The 24,352-nt window shown below is 42.7% G+C and overlaps 1 protein-coding gene across 3 annotated transcripts; it reads right to left on the reverse strand.

The window, feature by feature from the left end:
* Nucleotides 1-2,419: 2,419 nt before the first annotated feature.
* On the reverse strand, nt 2,420-21,316 carry LOC117399638 (homocysteine-responsive endoplasmic reticulum-resident ubiquitin-like domain member 2 protein). Of its 3 annotated transcripts, XM_033998936.3 has the most exons (9): nt 21,200-21,316; nt 18,533-18,968; nt 16,855-16,932; nt 16,409-16,522; nt 10,941-11,116; nt 10,504-10,629; nt 9,074-9,400; nt 6,294-6,399; nt 2,420-2,980 (listed from the first exon to the last, which is right to left on the reverse strand). In XM_033998936.3, the coding sequence occupies exons 2-9, from the start codon at nt 18,677-18,679 to the stop codon at nt 2,819-2,821; spliced, it is 1,236 nt and encodes a 411-aa protein (XP_033854827.3). In that variant the 5' UTR covers nt 18,680-18,968; nt 21,200-21,316; the 3' UTR covers nt 2,420-2,818. The 3 variants fall into 3 exon arrangements, with proteins under 3 accessions (XP_033854827.3, XP_058878865.1, XP_058878864.1); XM_059022882.1 differs by lacking the exon at nt 18,533-18,968 and having other exon boundaries at nt 21,200-21,314; XM_059022881.1 differs by lacking the exons at nt 2,420-2,980; nt 6,294-6,399 and adding an exon at nt 6,440-7,247.
* Between the last annotated feature and the right edge of the window lie 3,036 nt (nt 21,317-24,352).

Raw genomic sequence — 24,352 nt, forward strand, 5'->3', positions numbered from 1 at the left:
TGTGCAAGTGTACCTAGAATTGATGCTGTTTTGAAGGCAAAGGGTGGTCACACCAAATATTGATTTGATGTAGATTTTTCTTCTGTTCACTCACTTTGCATTTTGTTAATTGATAAATATAAACTATTAACATGTCTATTTTTGAAAGCATTCTTACTTTACAGCATTTTTTCACACCTGCCTAAAACTTTTGCACAGTACTGTATATATATATATATATATATATATATATATATATATATATATATATATATATATACTGTGTATATATATATATATATATATATATATATATATATATAAACAAGTAGCTTTCGAGTTAAGCAATGAATAGAGAACAATTGGTCAATCAAATTCCGTGAAAGTCGCTAAAGGCTTCTACATTCACAGCATTTTAAAAGTCAAAGCACACTGTCTTAAATTTGCATATTTACCGATTACCTATTGTTCTCTATTTATTGCTTTCATTCCCTTTGACTTGAAAGCTACTTGTTTTTACTTACACTCCTGAGCTTTTCAGAAGTCAAAGTACAGTTGCGCTGCACTGATGAGCCCCAAACAGGGCGAAACATGTCTGCAGACAGTGTGCTTTGACTTTTAAAACGCTGTGAATGTAGAAGCCTTTAGGCGACTTTCACACAATTTGATTGGCTCTTGTAATGCTAAAATTGCATTTATTATTATTTAATTATTTATTTATTTCTTAGCAGATGCCCTTATCCAGGGCAACTTACAGTTGTTACAAGATATCACATTATTTTTACATACACTTACCTATTTATACAGTTGGGTTTTTACAGGAGCAATCTAGGTAAAGTACCTTGCTCAAGGGTACAGCAGCAATGTCCTCCACCTGGGATTGAACCCACAACCCTCTGGTCAATAGTCCAAAGCCCTAACCACTAATCCACACTGCTGCCCTATTTTTATATTATATTTACAAGATGAAATATGGAGTTACTATCATTTGCCTTAACCTGGCTTGGAGCTGCTTTGAGCCGGGCTGGTGATCCTAAATACCTGCAGCGAACATCATTACTTATTTCATTTTAATGTTATGATTGTGATTTGCAGGCTACTTTTAATGATCTGTAGTGAAGTCATCTTTAAAGATGGACTGGCCTACTCCATTAAAAGGAATTACAAAATGAGAAAGGGGGTGGTATGTTGAGTATACTTATGAACCAACATTCTAGAACCTTTTGGAGACTACAGGCATCATCTATGTATTGCTCTTTCACAATATGATGTAAAAGAGGTATTATGATGATCATTGATGCACCCCTATTTACAGTACAATGAGGTCCAGAATTCACCAGGCCTAAACACTTTGGGACAGATTTATTAATGTCTTTACACAAGGCATGCAATCATTTTTTGGGTTCCAAATAACTTGTTAGTTTTAAAACATTTATTAAAAATAAATGAACAAATACATACATTTAAAATAAGTGTCAAGTCAAGCACAGTCACGTGTTAGTATCCTATTTCTGACCTTTGAATAAGTTTTTTGGACATTGGCACGTTGTGTTTTCTTCATAAGGATGAGAGCATGGTTGTTTTTCTCTCAACATTTTCAGATACAGTTCTTATTCCAAAATGTAAAATAAAACGACAGTAAAATGCAGATTTATCAAATGGCAAAAAAGAAGATTGAGAACACACAGAGCAGTAGATTAAAATGAGAACGTCCAATTATTTGACATTCATAAAATAGGCTTGGGAACATAGAGGCCAGTAAAGGGTTAATATCGCTGCTGTCTCATGCACAGCTTTGAAGGACCATTGCTGTATAAGATGGTTCACCTATTTTACCACCCGTTACCAGCTCTGCAGAAAGAGGGAAATACATTTTGTTACCATTCAGTAGGTTCTGACCTAATAGCAATGGTTAATGAAATATTAGGCACCACGGGTCATTCCCAGTATGGTCTTTGTTTCAATCATGTAAAACTAAAAGGCACTCAAGAGTTACCACATGCCTTCCCCCAGCATTAGCTGTTATGTTCCAGTGTGTTCAATGTAGAGATACTGCCATCTCCTGGCAAGTTTCACTTGCATTTTGCTGCTTCCCCAACGTATGAACTGCCGTGCTGAGAAGTTCCAGTGGAAGCCGTGGGGATGTTAATAAATAGATACCCATAAACAGTTTGAAGATAGACTAAGTTCCAAAAGCAAAAGGCATGTTTTCTTTTCATTTTATTGTATCAAGTTTGCCTCGCATACTAAAGCATATGGGCTACTACATATAAATGTGCTTACTGTTATACATTTTTTCCCTTCATAGGAGTTTTTAAGATTTGGCAAATAAATTCCCAAATATTCTATAGGTCAGTTAACTTTGCACGATGTACAAGCTTGAAGACATGCACAGTTATTAAACTCGAGCTTGAAATATTCAGAAGATGCTTCATCAATCTATTGCAAAGAATTTTTTTATTTTTTTATTATTGTTGAATGTATATACAAAAAGGTTACTTGGAAATTAACAGAATTTTACAGAAATGTAGTATGATTGAGGTCTTGCTTTTTTCACATATACAGCCATCACTTTTTTTCCCCTTTAATACTGAAAGTAAAAACATTGGTAGCAACTGCCATTTCAAAAGTCAAAAAGGAAGTCAGTGAACTTTTTTTTTCCCTCATACAAAGATTTTATGTGTCATGATCGAAAGAGATGTTTCACAGATATGGAGATAAAAACCTAAGCATAAGTGCCTTGCTTTTCTGAATCCATGAACACACTTTGTCAGAAGCATGACTGCAACATTATGCAACTTTTGAACTGTGAAGCCGCTTTCAGGCCTTCTTGCCGCCCCTAATTGGCAGCATGGGGTGGCCCTTCAGGGATGAGGGAAGTGAAAAAAGTAATGATGAAGGACCATGCCGAGGCCAAAAATCCAGGGTGCGGAGTCATATTGGGGTCTTCCACTGTGTCGTCCCCACTGTCTTCACCTAGTCCATCGTCCATGAACAGATCCTGAGATGAAGAAGAGATGCAAAAAAGTTTTATCAATTTTACCCTTTTGTTGCTGTCAACAGTACAGCTAGGTATCTTCAAAATTCTTTTTTGCAAAAGGGTTGTCTCAAATTACTTTGGGTTAAAGATAAGCAAGATAACAAGATAAGCCTTGAATAGTACAAATACAGTGCTACCCTGTTATAATGCGATTGTCGGGGACCATAATTAGGAGACTGCATTATTTGTTTTCCGCCTTATAATGAATATTGGCATTTTTGTTCCCAAAATGATTTTCAATCCCCACAAGCCAAACGAATGTTGTAGCGTACGGTGGAAATGAAGGAAGGCGACACACACAAATTTGCAGGTACTGAAATCCACGGTTTATTGGGACGATTATTCCCAGCATATTAGCCTGGGCCACACCAAAAACAACAAACAGCCTTGCACTTTCACAGTAGCTTGTCTCACCCCGCTCTGCCCTCGCTGATGTGGGCACCCCTCTATATGCTTTCATGTCCCCGCCTCCCTGTTGACGTTCCTGCAAAAACTAAGTGAATAAAGCAGTCTAATTCATTGCCTTTAGCACTGTGCATTTTTTCCCCGCTACAGCAGAGTCAATCTAATCAAGAAAACCTCTTAGTTTTTCTTCGTCTTTTAGCCATCCATGCAACGTAGATTCTGTAACATTTCTATCTTTAGAAACTGCTGCTTGAGTTTCACCTTTTCTTACTCAGTCCACTGCATCGAGTTTCATTTTATCAGAAAGATTTTCGTTTTTTGGTGTCTGCCATGCTTCGTACTGTCTATATGGGGGAAATGGGAGCCACGACCTTACTGTGTTATATAACCGATTCCGCACTCTAACAGTTCAAGTTATAACGGAGTAGCCCATGATATATCTATTTTAAAAAATATAAAAAATAACAAGTTTACTGCACTGTGCTTACTTTTCTTTCTACACAGCTGAAGGGCTTTTGTTGGAAACGTCCTGAAATCACGCACACGCACGACTGTGTGGTCCAGTGGTTAAAGAAAAGGGCTTGTAACCAGGAGGTCCCCGGTTCAAATCCCACCTCAGCCACTAACTCATTGTGTGACCCTGAGTAAGTCACTTAACCTCCTTGTGGTCCGTCTTTTGGGTGAGACGTACTTGCAAGTGACTGCAGCTGATGCATAGTTCACACACCCTAGTCTCTGTAAGTTGCCATGGATAAAGGTGTCTGCTAAATAAACTAATAATAATAATAATAATTTGCATCTTAAGCCATTCAAAAAAAGTGATAATACCACAATAGTGATGTCGAAAAGTGACAATTCCTCTAGAGGAAAATACACTTGAACTTTGACCCATTCGACTCCAAGACCATTACTTTAATTTCAAACACAAAATGTCTTGTTTTCAATCACTCGACAACACCCAATGTTCATCAATGATCAACCAAATGAGAATACGTTTTTTTTAAAAAAAAATAAAAAAGATGTAAAGCTGGTACATTCATATCTCAGAGAAACGAAACAGATAACGACATAGAACATCTGTACAGCACTGAATAACACGATAAAAAAAAAAGAAAACAAAAACTGTACTGTTTAAACTTGTCTTTAATATTAGCATCACACGGGTATCCATGTATTATAAAAAATAATAAATGGGCCTCTTCAGTGAGTTACAGGAAAACAAATCTCGGGTTTGTGACAGTATAAAATTACTCGACCTTCGGTCTCATAATTTATGACGTCACAGAAACCCTGGCTGAAATTTTCCTGTAACTCACTGAAGCCCATCTATTATTCTATATACAGTGGTTTGCAGAAGTATTCACCCCCCTGCAAAGTTTTCACATTTTGTTGTCACCTGAGCGAACTCCACGACACTTTCAAATTAGACTTTACATGTAGAATCTACACAAACTACTCCACATTGATAAAGTTAAAAAATGCATATAGGATATAAATAAGTAAGATTTACAGAGAAAAACAGATTAATCTCAGTTGCATAAGTATTCAACCCCTTTGCTACTGCAGCCCTAAATCAGCTCGGGTGCAAATGATTTGTTTGAAAGGTCACAAAATTAGTGAAATGGTTTCAGCCTGTGTACTCAAAGTGGTTTAACTTGTAGATAATTTCCCTCAGTATATAAAGACTTTCCAGATGCAACTCATAATGATCCAACAAAGCAACCATGAAGACCAAGGAGCTTTCGAAACATGTCAGGGATAAAGTGGTAGAGAGGCACAGAGCAGGAGAAGGGTACAAGAAAATTTCAAAAGGCGCTGATTATCCTTCTCAGTACTGGTTCAGGATGTCACTCTGAAGCCAACAATGACCTTGAGAGATCTGCAAAGTTCTGTGTCTGAGATGGGAGTCAGTGTGTTCACACATCAACAATAAGCCGGTCCCTACACAAAGCTGGCCTGTATGGACGGGTGGCAAGAAAGAAGCCATTACTCAAATGCCTCATCTTAAAGCATGTATGGAGTTTGCAAAAAAAACATGTAGATGATACTGCAGACCTGTGGAAAAAGGTTTTGTGGTCAGACGAGACTAAAATTGAACTTTTCGGTCATTACGTAATTCCTAGCATTACGTCTGGCACAAGCCCAACACTGCACATCACCCAGTCAACACCATCCCAACTGTCAAGCATGGTGGTGGCAGCATCATGTTATGGGGATGCTTCTCTTCAGCAGGGACTGGGAAGCTTGTCAGGATAGAGGAGAGAATGGGTGGTGCAAAGTACAGGCGAATCCTTGAGGAAAACCTGTTTGAATCAGCCAAGACACTGAAACTGGGGAGGGAATTCACATTTCAGCAGGACAAAGCCAAAGCCACACTGGAGTGGTTGAACAAGAGAATTAATGTTCTTGAGTGGCCCAGTCAAAGTCCTGACTTGAATCCAATCGAAAATTTATGGCAAGACTTGAAGATTGCAGTCCATCGACAATCCAAAACAAACTTATCAGAACTGAAGCAATTTTCTCGTGAAGAATGGGCAAATATTTCATAATCCTGCTATGTAAAGCTAGTAGAGACCTATCCAAAAAGACTCATAGCAGTAATTGCTGCAAAAGGTGCTTCTACCAAGTACTGACTTAAGTGGCTGAATACTTAAGCAACCAGTAAATTTCATTTTGTACATTTTCTTTGCATGTTTTGCTGACATTTAACCTCCTCCTCATATAAATGTTCAATTTAACCACTACAGCTTTGAATAAAAAAAGATTGTTTGAAAAACTGTGCATACATTATTTGTAATTCAACAAAATGTGACATTATTGGTAGGGGGTGAATACTTCTGCAAACCTCTTTATATATAAATAAAATTACCATTTCCTGCATATCCTGATTGTGTTCGGCCTCCTGTTCCTCCTGGTTGACTTCCCCTGGCTGGTCCTGCACATCTGGTCTAAATGGAAACCAGCCAGCCTGGTGCCTGTTGATTTAAACAGTACAGGGTGTATTCAGTAATTATTTGAGAATAGGGGTCCGCACCACTGAATCTGATTCTAACTCTTCTGAATTTGTGAGGCTATTGGATTCCCTAGATCATGTCCAGTACGTTAAAGGTCCTACGCATAATCGTGGCCATACTTTACATTTAGTAATTTCTTATGGTTTAGTGTAAACTGTATTGATCTCACTATTTCTGATCATCTTGCCATTCTTTTCAAGGTTACTCTGCCTTTAACTACAAAGAGTGTGGAGCATACAATCAACACAGGAAGTTCATTCTTCAACTGCTGTAAAGTTTTCTGAGGCATTGTGTTCATTACCATATACTCAGTCTATCAGTCTACACCTCCTTGATTAGTATCTTAGATACTGAGCGCCAGTTAAAACTCTTTTAAAAGAAACTCGTGGTGCTTCTGAGTGGCACATCCGGTAAAGGCGCTCCGTGTGGAGTGCAGGATGCGCCCTATAGCCTGGAGGTCGTCAGTTCGAGTCCAGGCTATTCCACTGCCAACCGTGGACGGGAGTTCCTAGTGGGTGGCGCACAATTGGCCAAGCGCCGCCCGGGGGGGGAAGGGCTTAGGTCGGCCAGGGTTTTCTGAGCTCACCACAAAACCAGCGAGCCCTGTAGGCTGGCTGGGCGTCTGCGGGCTTGCCTGTAAGCTGCCCAGAGCTGCGCTGTCCTCCGACGCTGTAGCTCTGGTTGGGCTGCATGGCAGGCCTGCAGAGTGAAAAGCAGTGGTTGGGCTGACGGCACACGCTTCAGAGGACAGCATGTGTTCGTCTTCGCCGCTCCCGAGTCAGTGCAGGGGTGGTAGCAGTGAGCTGAGCCTAAAATACAATTGGATATTTCAAATTGTGAGAAACGGGGTAAAATCAATTGGCCACTACAAAATAAAAAAAAAAAAAAAAAAAAAAAAAACCACCTTGCTATGGTTTAACCCTTAGCGGTACATTTATTCAGCACGTCAGGTCCAATTTATTTTCACACGTGCAGTTTATTTTACATGCGCTGTTTAAAAGTATTTTTTTCACAGTAAAACAGGTTTAAAAGGCACTGCATATCAACAGGACACTCAGTACTACATCTCCAGCCCCGCCCCACCCCTTGTTCGCTGTATTTTTCACATACCTCTTCATAGTCGTGCAAACTGATAAATCATCTCCTGATCACTCATTTTATCACCAAACTGCTCAATAATGATCCAATAATGATCCAAGTCATTAATTTATTACTATAATATCTCAAAAAGCTCTGCAAATGTCTGAGATATTCTTTAAGCGCTGGATGCAGAAGCAGCTATCTTGTTTGTTTATGTCCGTGTTATCTCTGTGGTGCCGGGGCTATGTGTATTGCTCAGATCAGCCCCCCCTTTTTTTTCAGCTCCTAACGGTCTCATTCGGCCACTGAATGGTTCTCTCGTCTTTTTCCGGAGAATAAACAACTAGGGACCTGTGCTTTACGTCTTTGTGATGATGTTGGACAGGGTCCGACATCGGACCGGAAAGGGAAAATTGTAATGTCGGACCTGTTCCAACATAGGACCACAAAGGGTTAATGCTATGACTTGTAAATTGAAAAAGTTAACATATTACCCCTGTTTAAGCCTCTCTGCATTGGCTCCCTGTGCAGTTTAGAATTGATTTTAAGCTTTTAACTAAAGGCCCTGAATGGATTAGCACCCAGGTAATTACAGAATTTTAGATCACTCTTAGATCACAGGATGCGGAGCTGCTGGTCATGCCTACGGTGAATACAAATATGGGAGGAAGGGCCTTTTCTTGCAAAGCTCTTAAATTCTTACTGTTCAAGTCAAGACTGAAAATTTATTTTTTACTACAAAAAATAAATTTCATTTAGTTAGCCACTGTGGCTGAAGTAACTTAAGCCACTTAATACTGTAAACAAGTTAAACATACTGTTTCACATTTTATTTAAAAACACGTAGATATTTAAATGCCAGACCCTACTTTTTACAATACACAAACAATATATTTACAGTGCACTATAACTCTGATTCCCAGTTAATAAATACCAAACTTAGTCCCACATGAAAAAAGAAGCCCAGCGATGACGACTGTATAAAACGTTTTTGTATGTTTACTTGGATCATTGGAGAACGAGAAAACAGATGGTTTTGTGGGTGTTACGCTGATGGACTGTCCGTCTCCGTTGCGGCGCTGCCTGTGTGCTGTGTGACTCAAGTTGTTTAAAAAAGCAACTAGCTGTTTTGTGAGAGTTCTATTCTGTGGAATCATTTTAGAGTTGTATATACAGAAAAGTGAAAAGTACCTGGGGGGAAAAAAAAAAAAAAAAAGAAAAAAAAAACCATCGTCAACCCCCAATTTTTCTGTTTGGATGCCGTGTTTTAAAAAAAATTAAAAAAATTACAATTTAATGGTTTAATTGTTCATCTTTTGTGTGTGTATGTGTGTGTGTGTGAAGCACTTTGGGATCCTTGCGATGAAAAGCACTAAAGAAATGTGAATTGTTGTTATTGTAGTTGTCTCGGTCTGCCATGCTGTAATTGGTTCAGTAAACACAGTGGGTTGATAATACTATGCATGTCAGTAGTAGTTAATACACTGGACTAAGTAATATGCTGGTCTATATTAAAGTATATCGAGCGCTCTTAAATCACAATGTTTTTACTTACAAGTAAACTAGCAGCATGGCCCCCATCACCATGACAAAGCGGCTGAATGAGGAGTAGAAGTACACGATGCTCAGCAGAATGGCGGCTCGGGAGAAGGTGTACATCCAGTCTAACCAGTCCCGGTTCAAGTCGTCATCGTTGATCACTGGGCCGCCCTGAGCGTTCATCTGGATGTTCTGGTTTACAGGCCTGTTCTCCGGCACAGCTGCGTTGGGCACGACTGGGGGCTCGTTCTGAGGTGGAGGATCGGTGGACTGGGAGGAAGTAGTGATAGATGGGAAAACAGAATCTGATCCCTGGGACGATGCTGCTGCTGCTGCTGCTCGGCTGGAAGATAAATAACATTATCATTTTTTCTCAGCTCATTAACCTTTCGAATTGTTCATGTCTAATGTGTCAAGATACTGTACACAGGTTGTTTTTAAATCTAGAATATTCTCTCTAATTCAATCTATACAAAACGTAGTGCAGTAGATTCAGGAGGCTTTGGTAAATGGGTTATAGCTGGGGCTTCTGTTTTTTGTTTTTTATTAATTACATTTTTCAGTGTTTATTTTGAGCTATTTTCAAAATGTTATATACTGTATGAAATTATTGTTTTCAAAGTTACTTTCAAAAATTCTTAGGCGTTTTTTTTCTGTCACAAATAAATTATATTCCCGAGATTCCAGGAGCTCAGCAAAATAAAATTACATATTTTTCAAGAATGCAGTTTTAGAAACGTATTTCTACAGTGCTTAAACTTAGAACACGGTTTAAAGTAGTAAAGAGAAAGGCTTGTTAAAAGCCAAATAACTACTTACTTGTTTACCATGCTGACATTTATTCCTTATAAAAAGTAATGCAAAAGAGAAAAAAAAAACTTGGTCTGCATTGGTTGCCATTGGATTTGTGTGTGGGGGGGTGTTTACGCTACAAACCAACTCACTTCCAGTTTCTTATTCTTACTATGATTGGCTGCAGACAACGAGGCTAACCAGTGATTGAATGATGTTTTGTTGGGTGGGTTTTTATTATGCACAGTTTCTTAGTAACTGTAATATTACTTGCGTAATAGAAAATAAAAAAATGACTCATCGTTAATATCTGTGTATAAAAGTGTTAGAGTCCGAGTCACACAAGGTCGAATCCGAGTCTTTTGTGGCCGTGACTTGAGTCTGAGTCATAAAAAATGCGACTCGAGTCCAAGATCCGTACTGGAGTCCTACAAGTCTGGTGTTTAACGGTATAAACCAAAAATCAAAAGCCCTAGTTATAGCACATATTTTGTGTTATAGACAAAATATTAATTATATGATGAATTCATTATATTATATTAATTATATATATATATATATATATATATATATATATATATATATATATAATAAAAAGAAATAGATAAACCCCAAAAAGCAGATAAATGCTAAATGTCTCTTAAAACCACTTACAACTGCATGTAGTACTGCCGTGCGTACATTTGCTGCCACCACAACACTTGCATTGGGTTGTATATAGGGTACATGGGAAACCCAGTGGGAATGCCATGCTGCATGGGAACTGGGTTACCCAGATGTCTGAAGAAGAAAGAAATTTAATAAATTCAAAACAGGCAGACATGATTATAAACAAACTATAATACTTACAATTATATGTTTGGTATTCTAGTTACCACCAACTTCTATTCTATGCTGACATTTTATTCTACAACAGAATGACACTTTCAGTAAGTCTAATGAGGTTATGTAGGAAGCACACAAGTGCCAAACAGATTACTGCCACCTTAATTAAACTTCTAGGTAACACCTTTAAACTTTTCGTCAATTAAGCCCTTCTCTGTAAATTTTGCATAGCAAGAAACGTAAGTCCCAGAACTTAAATGACGTACTCTTGCATAAAGTCTAGAGACGCATAGCTCAGCTCAGGACTGGTTTGCTGCTGCTGACTGTTTCGATGCCTCAATCCCTCTGTACTTGTACTTGTACTTGTACTTGTACTTGTGGAGGCCGTCAAAGTTTCTTGGCTTCGAGATGAAGTGGGAGTAGAAGCTCCTGATTCCAAGTTCTGCAATAGCAATGAAATATTCATCATTTAAAAATCACATGGCATCTTTAATTTCTAATAGGGTCAGACTCCTCAGAAAAAAAAGTCTGATGATACCTTGTGGCAGGAACGGCTGAGTGGTCTGACGTCACGGCAGAAGAAGGCACAACAAAACACAAAAGGTATGGTGCAGTGGCGCGGGCGCCGTTTTATTTAAAGCAAACAAAAAATAAATAAAATATTCAAACAAAAATAAACACTCGCTCACAGAGCAAAATAAAAGGTTTGAAACAAAAACAAATCACGAACCCAAAATATATAAACAAAGGTCAGGCTGGGCAAATAGCTGTCACTGATCCTTTTACTTTTACTTTCGTTTTGTTTCTCTCCTCCCGTTTCTCTCCTCTCGCTCCAAACACCCACCCCGAACTAGAGAGCTGCAGGCTTTTATTAAGGTGAACCATCTCCCAATTAGCAACAAAATTAATCCCGTAATTAATTCGGGAGATGGTTCACCTTCTGCACGAGTTTATTAATTATTACTCCTGGCAGAGGACGAGCACCGATCTCGCCTCTGCCAGGACACGTTTTAAAAATAAACAAAACAACAAACACGGCGCTACGCCGTCATAAATACAATACAATACAATAAAACATACGGCGCTCGCCGACATAAATACAATAAATCATAATAAACAAAAACAATACTCTGCACAGGGGCGGAGGGGGAGACCCCGATCTAAAAATAAATAAACAATGTACAGGGCTGCTCGCCCTGTTACATATCCCCCTCCTTGTGCGAAGCACACATGGCCCCAACGGCCACCTCCCCCCTCAGTCTCAATGTCCTGGGAGAGGGGGAAGCAAGTTGCTTCTGGGGGGTGGCCATGGTGGAATCTCCAGCACCCCCCAATTCTTCGTGGCCGACAGCTCCCTCTTCCGGGGCTCCCTCCACACTCTGTCCTGCCGCGAAATTGCGGCTGGGGGAGCTGGTCTCCTGACCTTCCCCCTCCTCTTCATGGCCAGCAGTTCCCCTCCGTGGGGCTCTGACCACCCAAACTCCTGCCGCGAAAGTGCGGCTGGGGGAGCTGGTCTCCTGACCTCCCCCCCCTTCTTCATAGCCGGCAGTTCCCCTCCGTGGGGCTCCGACCACACAATATCCTGCCGCGAAAGTGCGGCTGGGGGAGCTGGTCTCCTGACCTCCCCCCCTTTCTTGATGGCCGGCAGCTCCCCTCCGTGGGGCTCCGACCACATGACCTCTGGCCGCGAAAGTGCGGCTGGGGGAGCTGGTCTCCTGACCTCCCCCCCTTTCTTGATGGCCGGCAGCTCCCCTCCATGGGGCTCCGACCACAGTGTAGGGACCCCAGGTGAAGCAGGATCCCTGGCGACCCCAGGCGACGGCAGCGGACCCTCGGGAGGCGACGGCAGCGGCAGCGGACCCTCGGGAGGCGACGGCAGCGGCAGCGGACCCTCGGGAGGCGACGGCAGCGGACCCTCGGGAGGCGACGGCAGCGGCAGCGGACCCTCGGGAGGCGACGGCAGCGGACCCTCGGGAGGCGACGGCAGCGGACCCTCGGGAGGCGACGGCAGCGGACCCTCGGGAGGCAACGCAGGACCGGCAGCAACCCTAGGAGACGCAAGGGAGACACAGGCGACCCAAGGCGATGCTGACGGCGGGAGGGGAGCCCCTGGCCATGAAGGCGGCAGCAGGAGCTCCACTTCTCCCAATGGTGGTGGTGGAGGTAGAGGTAGCTCCTGCTCCTCTCCTCCTGACAGTAAAGGCGGCAGGGGCTCCTCCTCTTCTGGCGGCCAAGGCGGCAGGGGCTTCTCCCCTTCTGGCAGCCAGGGCGGCAGGGGCTCCTCCCCTTCTGGCGGCCGAGGCGGCAGGGCTTCCTCCCCTTCAGGCGGCCGAGGCGGACGGGCTTCCTCCCCTTCAGGCGGCCAAGGCGGCAGGGCTTCCTCCCCTTCAGGCGGCCAAGGTGGCAGGGCTTCCTCCCCTTCAGGCGGCCAAGGCGGCAGGGCTTCCTCCCCTTCAGGCGGCCAAGGCGGCAGGGCTTCCTCCCCTTCAGGCTGCGAAGGCGGCCAAGGCGGCAGGGCTTCCTCCCCTTCAGGCTGCGAAGGCGGCAGGGCTTCCTCCCCTTCAGGCTGCGAAGGCGGCAGGGCTTCCTCCCCTTCAGGCTGCGAAGGCGGCAGGGCTTCCTCCCCTTCAGGCTGCGAAGGCGGCAGGGCTTCCTCCCCTTCAGGCTGCGAAGGCGGCAGGGGCTCCTCCCCTTCTGGCAGCCAAGGCGGCTCCTCCCCTTCTGGCAGCCAAGGCGGCTCCTCCCCTTCTGGCAGCCAAGGCGGCAGGGGCGCCTCCCCTTCTGGCTGCAACAGGGAAACCAGCAGGCATGTTCCCTCTGCTGGCAGTGGTGGAAGCGGAACCAGCAGGCATGCTCCCTCTGCTGGTGGTGGTGGTGGTGGGGGGAGCGACATGTCGTCCTCCCACGGAGACGGAGGTGGCACCAGCAGGTATTCTCCCTCTGCTGGCGGAGGTGGGAGCGACTCACAGTCCTCCCAGGGCGGTGGAACCAGCAGGAATGCTCCCTCTGCTGGCGGAGGTGGGAGTGACTCACAGTCCTCCCACGGCGGTGGAGGTGGAACCAGCAGGAATGCTCCCTCTGCTGGCGGAGGTGGGAGCGACTCACAGTCCTCCCAGGGCAGTGAAGGTGGAACCAGCAGGAATGCTCCCTCTGCTGGCGGAGGTGGGAGCAACTCACAGTCCTCCCAGGGCAGTGGAGGTGGCACCAGCAGGTATGCTCCCTCTGCTGGCGGAGGTGGGAGCGACTCACAGTCCTCCCACGACGGTGGAGGTGGAACCAGCAGGTATGCTCCCTCTGCTGGCGGAGGTGGGAGCGACTCACAGTCCTCCCACGGAGACGGAGATGGCACCAGCAGGTATGCTCCCTCCGCTGGCGGAGGTGGGAGCGACTCACAGTCCTCCCATGGAGATGGAGGCGGCACCAGCAGGTATTCCCCCTCTGCTGGCAGGTACCTGGGCTGTGGACCTTCGGCCTTCCCCTTCTTGGGCCGTGGACGCACCGACTCCCCCCTCTTGGGCCGTGGACGCACCGACTCCCCCCTCTTGGGTTGTGGACGCACCGACTCCCCCCTCTTGGGCCGTGGACGCACCGACTCCTCCCTTTTAGGCGCAGGACGTTCGGGCTCCTCCCTTTTAGGCGCAGGACGTTCGGGCTCCTCCCTTTTAGGCGCAGGACGTTCGGGCTCCTCCCTTTTAGGCGCAGGACGTTCAGGTTCCTCCCACTCCAGGTCCGTGTCTTTGAAGACCTCCAGGCAGTGGTGCTCCTCATGCCCGTATCTCATGCAGTTGGTGCACCACTCCTCTTCCCCTCGTTCCACTTTTCCTCTCTGCCTCCTCCTCCTCCTCCTCACCTCTGTCTGTGTCCCCTCCTCCTGCCATATGGGGAAGGTGCCAGGGGAAATGTGCCATGGCTCCCCACAGTTAAAACACCACTCTTCCCCCAACAGGCAGGTAAGGCAGACTTGCTGCGGCTGTTGCTGCTGCAGCGGCTGCTGTCCCCTCATCCTCCTTCTTCCTCCCATCTTCCTTCCTCCCATCCACCTCTTCACTCTCCTTTTCTCCACACACAAAAACGAAAAACCGAAAAAACCTGCAGTACCCTCTTCTGCCTGCGTCCTGGAGGCGCTGCGATCCCACGCAGGACACCACGTGTGGCAGGAACGGCTGAGTGGTCTGACGTCACGGCAGAAGAAGGCACAACAAAACACAAAAGGTATGGTGCAGTGGCGCGGGCGCCGTTTTATTTAAAGCAAACAAAAAATAAATAAAATATTCAAACAAAAATAAACACTCGCTCACAGAGCAAAATAAAAGGTTTGAAACAAAAACAAATCACGAACCCAAAATATATAAACAAAGGTCAGGCTGGGCAAATAGCTGTCACTGATCCTTTTACTTTTACTTTCGTTTTGTTTCTCTCCTCCCGTTTCTCTCCTCTCGCTCCAAACACCCACCCCGAACTAGAGAGCTGCAGGCTTTTATTAAGGTGAACCATCTCCCAATTAGCAACAAAATTAATCCCGTAATTAATTCGGGAGATGGTTCACCTTCTGCACGAGTTTATTAATTATTACTCCTGGCAGAGGACGAGCACCGATCTCGCCTCTGCCAGGACACGTTTTAAAAATAAACAAAACAACAAACACGGCGCTACGCCGTCATAAATACAATACAATACAATAAAACATACGGCGCTCGCCGACATAAATACAATAAATCATAATAAACAAAAACAATACTCTGCACAGGGGCGGAGGGGGAGACCCCGATCTAAAAATAAATAAACAATGTACAGGGCTGCTCGCCCTGTTACATACCTATAAAATGGTCAACCTATTTAACTAAAGGATGATTGGTGAGCAATGCTGGGGAGATGTTTAATCCCCTAGGTTCTACCACCTTCCCTGGCTTCTGAAGAGCAGGAAAAGTAAGGAATATCAGCAGCAGTGTGGAGTAGTGGTTAGGGCTCTGGACTCTTGACCGGAGGGTTGTGGGTTCAATCCCCAGTGGGGACACTGCTGCTGTACCCTTGAGCAAGGTACTTTACCTAGATTGTTCCAGTAAAAACCCAACTGTAAAATGGGTAATTGTATGTAAAAATAATGTGATATCTTGTAACAACTGTAAGTCGCCCTGGATAAGGGCGTCTGCTAAGAAATAATTATTAATAATAATAATAATAATAATAATAATAATAATAAAAGACTGTAGAAGGTTATGCATGTAAAACAAGTAGGAAGGAATTTTACTTCATTTTAAAATAATTAAAAAAGATCAAACTTCCATACAAATTAGCCAACCCTGCATCATAATAAAGTGGTAATATATAGATAGGTGCAATTAATCAAAAAATACAACTATACCAAGACAGGTTTGAATAAAGATCAGTTTTAATGATCAATACAAAGCATAAGGAATGTCAGTCTTTGTTAAGTGTTATTGGTGCCCTCTTCTGGTTCCTTTAACATATGTAAGATCAGAATGCACAAAGGTGTGCAACAATCATGGAAAACATGTTCATTTAATAAAATAACACTAAACAATACGATTCTGTTGAAACATTTGTTTACCTAAATGTAGTTTTGTTAGTATTACTGTCCATTTAACATACATACACCTTTAAACAAGAAGTAATTTATGGAAAAGACAACAAAAAAACATAATGATCTCTTTACTAGGATCGCAACGATTAAAGCGTTTAATACAGCAATTATAAACAGCAAGAGATTACTTACTGTGGGGCCGAGAGATGCTGGTGCCGTCGTGCTCATGTTACTGTCACTATGCTCTGGTGATACAGACGGGGTTCGCAAGGCACACACTAAGTGAACCATGTGGTACTCATCTTGCTATATTAATAGTAAAAAAAAAAAAATAGGTTTTAAAAAAAGTAGACAAAGAATATCACTACAGAGCAGAGTAAAACTATATTTAAAAAAAAAAATCTGAAACAACTAAATCGTCAGTTTAAAGAAACATTTTAGTGCACTTTCTCCAGCCAATGAAAAATCCAACGTATTATTTCAGATGATACAGGCAATTAATAATGTGATCACTAAGACCAAGACACTGCAACTTCAGCACTGAAGTCTGGTAGGGTACCTGCAGTACAGTCAGACATCCAACGAGACAGAGGCGAGTCTCTTCAATGAGAACACAAATAATAAAAATAATACCTTACCTTTCTGAAGACATCTCTCAACTGAAAATGGTCCAGAAGAAGTCTGCCAGAATAGACAAGTCTTTGATCCTTTGATGCCTAAGATAAGCAAAACAAATAAATAAATGTCGAACACCAACACGACATTTCATAGGCACACTTCTTATTCTTAATGGGAATGTATGCAGAATGAAGCATTATCACAGAGATACACTTGTTAATGGTTTTGATTAACTTATTTTTTATTATTGATATTATACATTCATTTTTGTAGATATTACTAATACTAAAAATTGGTGGAAACAATTTGTCCCAAATTTTAAGAATCAGGGATATATATATATTATATACATATATATACACACACACACAAAGGTTTGTCATAATACTTATTATTATTATTATTATTATTTATTTCTTAGCAGACGCCCTTATCCAGGGCGACTTACAATTGTTACAAGATATCACATTATACATTATTTCACATTATACAGATATCACATTATCTTACATACAATTAGCCATTTATACAGTTGGGTTTTTACTGGATCAATCTAGGTAAAGTACCTTGCTCAAGGGTACAACAGCAGTGTCCCCCACTGGGGATTGAACCCACAACCCTCCGGTCAAGAGTCCAGAGCCCTAACCACTACTCCACACTACTCCACACTGCTGCCCAATGTCATTTTTACAAGATTAAATCTTGTAAAAATGACATTGTCATCATTTTCAAATAAATGATAGTTTTCAGACAATTCAACTCTGAAATACAACTATGAAACGTCTCATTTTTCAAATTTTGAATGTGTTTAACTCAGTGGTATCCGTGAAATACAGTATACCATTTATGCTCGATACAGTACCCAGTCTCAACTGTCCGTCCTTGTTCATATTAGCGCCGAGTTTTATTGGCAAAAGGTTAATAAGCGCCCGTGCTCTCCAAAGCCCCACCCCCCATTCATTTGTTTTGCAATATCTTAAAATATTACAAATTAAAAACTCCCTTATAGACATTGAAACTAATTAAATATAACTGACGTACAGCTATTTTGTTTACTTGCAATAAAATAACATTTTAAAAAGTATTTTGCCATGGCGAATCGAGCCTGAAAGCAACTTTGACTTCTACAGTAAGTACAAATAAAGTCTTTGTTTCAGCTTTCCAGTTTCACAGCAAAAAACAGGTGCTAGAGAGTAAGCTCAGAAGCGTCTGGGAATTAACTAACCCCATTTTTAATCCAGTAACCAAATGTTACAGAGCTGCATTATGATGAACAAGTATTAATTGCAAAGGGATGAATACAGCAAAATAATGGATATACAAGTCTAATTCTATTCAAATTCAAACATAATCTTTTTCCAAGGGATACCTTGTTACTATGTGGTCCATCCTTTCTGCAAGAGAACATCTTTAAAATTTCAGTTTTTTTTTGTGTTACGTTAAACATACATTTTTATTTTTTTGCAAAGCGGGAATGTGGAATAAACCCAGGTCCATAACTGAACTGAAAAACCTGTATGGAAAGAAAATCTGTTTATATTTTTCTAATTAAATGGAAAAGAAATAAAGCATCGTTCTTATGATCTTGTGTGATGATTTAACCCTCTCCCTTAAAAAAAGCAGATGATGGCTACTGTGTATTGCAGAGAATGCCATGACAATTTAATAGTCAGCATTGTATTTAGAGCACCTACTTACCGGCTTGCTTGGATACACATCTGAAAGGTGTGTTTTCAATTTTCCGACTGTCCAGTTCAAAAAACACTTTATAGTCTGATCATCGTATTTTTGGTTTGGTGCCTTGATGACTAAGGTCACTGGACTGTCAACTACACTTTGGTCCATGTTTCATAATAATGACGACAATCTTTTCATGCAAAGGTGGATAAAGCCCACCAAAACTAAGTTTGGACCTGTTCCCCCACTTTCCAGTTTCAGAAGCGAGATGGATCTGGACTCCCTGAAGCAGTTTAAATGCTGGAATGTCTTGCCAAAGTCGCACTGTGAATGCTGAGATGTTGCACAAGTCTTGTGTGATGAATGTTTATCACGTTTTTTTTTTGTGGTTTTCTTCCAGGCTCTGGCAAACACAAGCTGTGGCTGTTGTATAGTAGCAAGTGCCACTGGAAAATGTCTGCAAGATACAGAATTTCATAAATTATTTACCTTTGACATGGCACCCCAATTTAACAAAAATAAATAACACATATCATTTCAGACAATAATTCCCTTTAACTTCTGAAAGGCAATATGAAAATGGGACACTGCTTTCATAAAAACGGGTGTACGTGTGCATACACTAGGGGTGAGTCTGAATATTCGAGTAAATCGGGTATTCTAAAATAAAATTAAACGTTCATTTCAAAAACAAATGGAAAAATGCACTAACTACACCCAAAAAAACTTGGCACTGTATTTAAGAGATGAGGAAGCTAAAAGTGATCAGCCACTACAATTCTCACCTCACTGATATCTGACAGGGAGGCTGGCACTTTTGTAACCTAGCATTGCTATTGGCTAAGCTACATGAGCAGTGAAAATGACATCTTTAAAAAAAAAATGCAACACGTGGAAGTATTTTGAAAAGTTAAACGAGACCACTGTGCAATGTAACCTCTGCAGTATTTTGTATTGTAAATACACAAGTTGAATGCTCGATCTAAAATGCAACCACCCATCTGCTACTTTGGAAGAGAGACACAAGCATTGTGTCTTTAACTGTGTGCAGGCTGGAAAAAAAACCAATTTGAAATGATTTCTATTATGGAATCAGAAAGTACGGGTACAGTACATCTCGTTTTTATGTTATATACTGTATTATACAATAGATTTTATTGAACAAACATTTTGTTGTGCTTTGTTAGTAAGCAGTCGTGTTGTGTGTTTTATACGAGTCGTCAAAGAGTGTTAAAAACGCAGCTGAAAGTTTTGAAGGTCCTTTTTATAAAGTTCTGCGTTTTATAGTTAAAACCCCTCTGCTGTGTATTCTCATTTCTTACTTCAAATAATTTTTTATTTCAAATACATTAGATGCCTTGGATGTTTCTTTGCTGTTACTGTTGATGCATCCCTATGTGTGGTTGCGGCTTATACTTTCTAAGGACTCGTCACTTGAGTATTTAGAGGTTGAGTATTGAAAACTTTTATTCTTGGCATACTCTAATATCTTATTATTCGAAATGTCCACCACTAGTATACACACGCAAACGCACACACACACACCAAGCCAGATTATCACATTTATGTACCATATATCCCCTGTGAGGAGCAGCAATCTGGCTCATGTTCTCATAATAACCTTAATAATACATCTAGTATGTCATAAACAAGCAAAGCAATAAAATGAAATATAAAAAATATGTCAAACATTCAATATTGTACAAGCACTGTATTTCAATCTCACATGATGAAGGAAATGTCAAAGGACAGCCAGAAAGCAAGGACTTCACTTCAGTGGAGGTCTAAATGAAACAGCATCATGAGAAGAAAAAAGCTAACAAGAGCTGGAATGCAGCATGTGCCTGAACTTATCTGACAGCAGAGTAGATGCATACTATTACAAGAATGTGCTTTCTCTATGGGAATCTGATCTACCCAGTAACCATTTCTATCCTGGATATACTCCTGCAGTTGCAGTTTGTATAATGTTGTACAAAGGGTGGACCATAATTATATATCCTTTCTTAGTGTTGCAGTGATAACATATTAACGGCTGAACAAATACAGGAACATACTTTATATCTTTTTATGTGAAACTGCCAGGAGCTGTGCAACCTCCCCAACCACACACATAATCACTCTGTGATGTTCACCGTGTCTGTGGTTAAGGGACAACAATGGTAAATAAGTGAAACCCGTGTGATTGTGTTCTTGGCTTACGTGATGGTACAAATAAATAAATAAATAAAATAAAGCTGTTAATGCAGATCACTCAAGAATGATAACGAATAAGCTTGGTATGACTGCATGTCGTGCAAAACTCGTCTTCAGTCAATCCACGTACCATTTATTATTATTCTATCCAACTATCTATGGTACCTAATTAAAAAACAAACACACCAAAAACTAATGTATCCTGTTACTAAAAAAAAACATAGGCAATTTTCATTCGCCACGGCAAACATTAGGATACCAATAAATATAACATACTGTAGTGTTTTGTACCCGTGTCTGGTGTCTTGTGTCTTAACTAGATGATACATACAAAGACACAAATATTGTCTAGTATACCGACACTTAGCTGCATATAAAGCTGTGGGGCTGGCCGACTGCAAACAAGCAACCCCCTACAATGACATTTCCGATTGACACAATACAAACCATCAAGAAAGGTAACCTTTAAATTAATAGCGGGTACTTAATTACCTTTAATTTTAGCCAGCCCAGCCCAACATCACCAGGGTTTCTTTAACACCCCTATCAACCAGCTTATCCCCTTGTCTTGCTGTGAGTCAAAGATGGTCGTCGGGTATAAGACCGGAAAGTGCGTCATAATGCGATCACGTGATCAATAAAATCCCTTCTTGACGGTTGTCTAGGCGACCTGAGCAGCGGGTCAGGGAAGTACCTGCGCCGACTGAGCAGCTGCAAAAAAGGTGCTCTGCGAGACAACAGACACAGATGCAAAGAACTAAGGAGTTCTGTAAAGTCGGGAGAGGATATAAAAAAACAATTATAGTTATGTTTAACCCTGCTACTGCCAACTTAGGCTATCATCTGTGCAAAATACAGGACGTTTTTCATGTGACTTACCCGAAATTAATATTTTAAAAAAGTTAAACAAATGACAATAACTAGAGTTTTACACATTAGATTAACACACAAGTGGTATCAGTACATTTAACAAGATGATTATTATTATTATTATTATTATTATTATTATTATTATTATTATTATTATTATTATTAGTTTAACATATGTCACATTGTTGGGTAGTATGAACATGTGACATTATCAGAGTACAAAGGTCATATAAAAAGTTAGCTGTTTTTGGACATACCCCATTTACACTACAGCGAGGAACAAGGTCCTTTTCTAGGGGGTCTTAACCTCTGAGCACCATTCAAAAACAATCCTGCCAGGAAGTGTGGTCCTGGGGTGACTGAATCAATTGTAATATGGCAAGCTGAGATAGCTGCCAGGGACCTTAAGTGTGGAGGGAGATTTCCCTTCATCAAAAAGGTCCTGCAAAAATTGCAGTGTATCTGCCATGGGGCAAGTTGTGGGGTCCAGTTCATGTGACTGACACCACGTCAGGAATACACCCCATTTATAACCATACTGGCATTCTGAAGCGTCTCAATGACTTTGTCAGATAACCCGAGATGGCTCAAATGTCTCCGCTCAGTGGTCAGACCCAAAGCTGCAGAGTTGATGTGCCACAGAGTCCCCAGCACCTGGCTCAGCAGGCCGCAACGGATCTGCAGCTCCCACGGCTCACCGAACAGGAGCTGTGTCAGTAATGAGAACCATGTTCTCCTGGGCCACTTTGGGGCCACTAAGAGCACCCAGGCCCGATCTTGCCTGATCTTCTCCACGCACAGTGGAAGCAGTGGCAATTGTGGAAAAGAATAGAGCAGAGTCCTGGGTCATCTGAGGACCAGCACGTCTATGGCGAGCGGGTGACCGCACTCCACTGAGGAATAGCAGTGGGGACAATGGGTGGACTCCTGGGTCGCAAATATATCTATCTGTGCACACCCGAACCTCTCCCAGGTGAGGTTCACAACCTTTGGGTGAAGTCGCCATTCCAAACTGTGGGGGCCCCTGGAGAGGAGGTCCACAGCCCTGTTCCTCACCCCAGACAGGTGAACTGATTTTACTGATACCAAGTAGTCGTGAGCCCATAACAAAAGCTCCCGGGCAACACGATTGAGACCAAGAGACTGGAGACCCCCCTGGTGACTGATATAAGCCACCACTGTGGTGTTGTCTGTACGTATCAGCACGTCTCCCTTGTATCTGGAAAAAATTGCTGCAGCCAGATAAACTGCCTTCAGCTCCAAAACATTAATGTTAAGACCCTCTCATAGTTGTTCCCACACTCCCTGTACTCCCAAGCTGTTCCAGACAGCGCCCCAACCTAGGCTGGAAGCATCTGTAGTCACCACCTCTCTCCTCCTGACACAGATCAGAGCTGTGCCCAAGCACAGATGAGCTGGTTGTTTCCACCACGAGAGACCCCCCATACAGTGACGAGACACTGTGAGTAAGTGGTGGCGTTCTAAGACAGGGTGCCGGACCCTGTGGTTGAACCAGGCATGGAGAGGGTGCATGCGTAAGAGCCCTAAGGGGAGGATCTGGGATGCTGCTGCCATCAGACTCAGAAGCCTCTGGAAGGTCAGTACCTTCACCACTGCATTGAGCTGAAACAGCTCCAGGCAGACAGTTAGCCTCTGGATTCTGTCGTCTGACAGATTGGCAATCATGTTTCCGGAATTGAGGCATAAGCTAAGATAGACAGCCCTCTGAGAGGGAGTTAACCGGCTTTTCAACTGGTTCACCGTGATACTTAACAATTGAGCTGTCTGAGGTCAAGGATCGGTCTGAGGCCGCCATCCTGTTTCGGCACCAAGAAGTACCTGGAGTAAAACCCTTGCTAAGAGGGTGAACAATTGAAATTGCCTGCCATCTCCCGAGACACTAATACAGTGTCTTGAGGGTTCTTGACCATTGTTACGACCATACCCTGAAAGGGAGGAGGGACCGAATTGAAACTGCAGAGAGTAACCGGCCCTGATGGTGGTAATCACCCAGGTGTCCATGGTCCATGATCACAATAATCCAGCCCAACACCTGACCATTTTACTTAGACAACTGCAGCAGGTGATTGCTGACCAGGCTCAGCTCTTCCAACTTAAGGGGCAAGGGCCTATGGTCTGAGGACAGTGATTGTAGCAGCATGGATTGATAAGTCACCAGTATGCTACTGTAGCTACAAAGACGTGTGTAAAATGCTGAGGCCGCATAGGCCTTTTTCAGCCTAATTTCAGTGATGCAGCACTGTTTATTAGGACATGAAACGTCATTTTGCAGCAATGCTAGATTAGGCATCTGCACCACAGAGGCGATGGAAGCCTCAACAGGAGGAAACTGGGCAAGGCCTAGCTTATTTGCATCGTGCACCCTATACAAACTGTCCAGTGACTTGGAGACAGCTGGGGCAGTTGCTGGGTGCGCCCAGGATGATTGCACCTCGGGCAAAAAATCTGGAAGAACTGGGGGGGGGGGGGGGTCAGGCACTGACGCACATCAACGGGTACCCTACCAAATATAGAGCATTTAGGCTTATCTTCCATGGTCCAAGGCACCGGCGGAGACGTGGTAGCACGTCTAGTAAGGGAGGTGAGCTCCTCTGACAGGGAGGGGCTTACCGTGGGAGCCAAGACAGCTGATTCTGCATCCTCGGACGGGAAGATTAGTTCTTGGGGGTCCATGCCCTCAGATGCAGTAAGGGACATGGAGTCCTTCTGCTCTGGTTGTGCATCAGGCGATGGTGCCTGAACCCTGGGGACTGA

This window comes from Acipenser ruthenus, chromosome 4 (assembly GCF_902713425.1).
Source record: "Acipenser ruthenus chromosome 4, fAciRut3.2 maternal haplotype, whole genome shotgun sequence".
NCBI lineage: Eukaryota > Metazoa > Chordata > Actinopteri > Acipenseriformes > Acipenseridae > Acipenser > Acipenser ruthenus.

What these genes read in the sequence shown, in the direction of transcription:
- LOC117399638 (XM_033998936.3), bottom strand. Translation starts at nt 18,679, where the DNA reads ATGGACCAAAGTGTAGTTGACAGTCCAGTGACCTTAGTCATCAAGGCA. An exon ending in GCCATGCTGCTAGTTTACTT is followed by an intron (nt 6,400 to 9,073) that starts GTAAGTAAAAAC and finishes TTAAATCAACAG; the next exon opens with GCACCAGGCTGGCTGGTTTC. An exon ending in ATCAGGATATGCAGGAAATG is followed by an intron (nt 2,981 to 6,293) that starts GTAATTTTATTT and finishes TCTTCATCTCAG; the next exon opens with GATCTGTTCATGGACGATGG.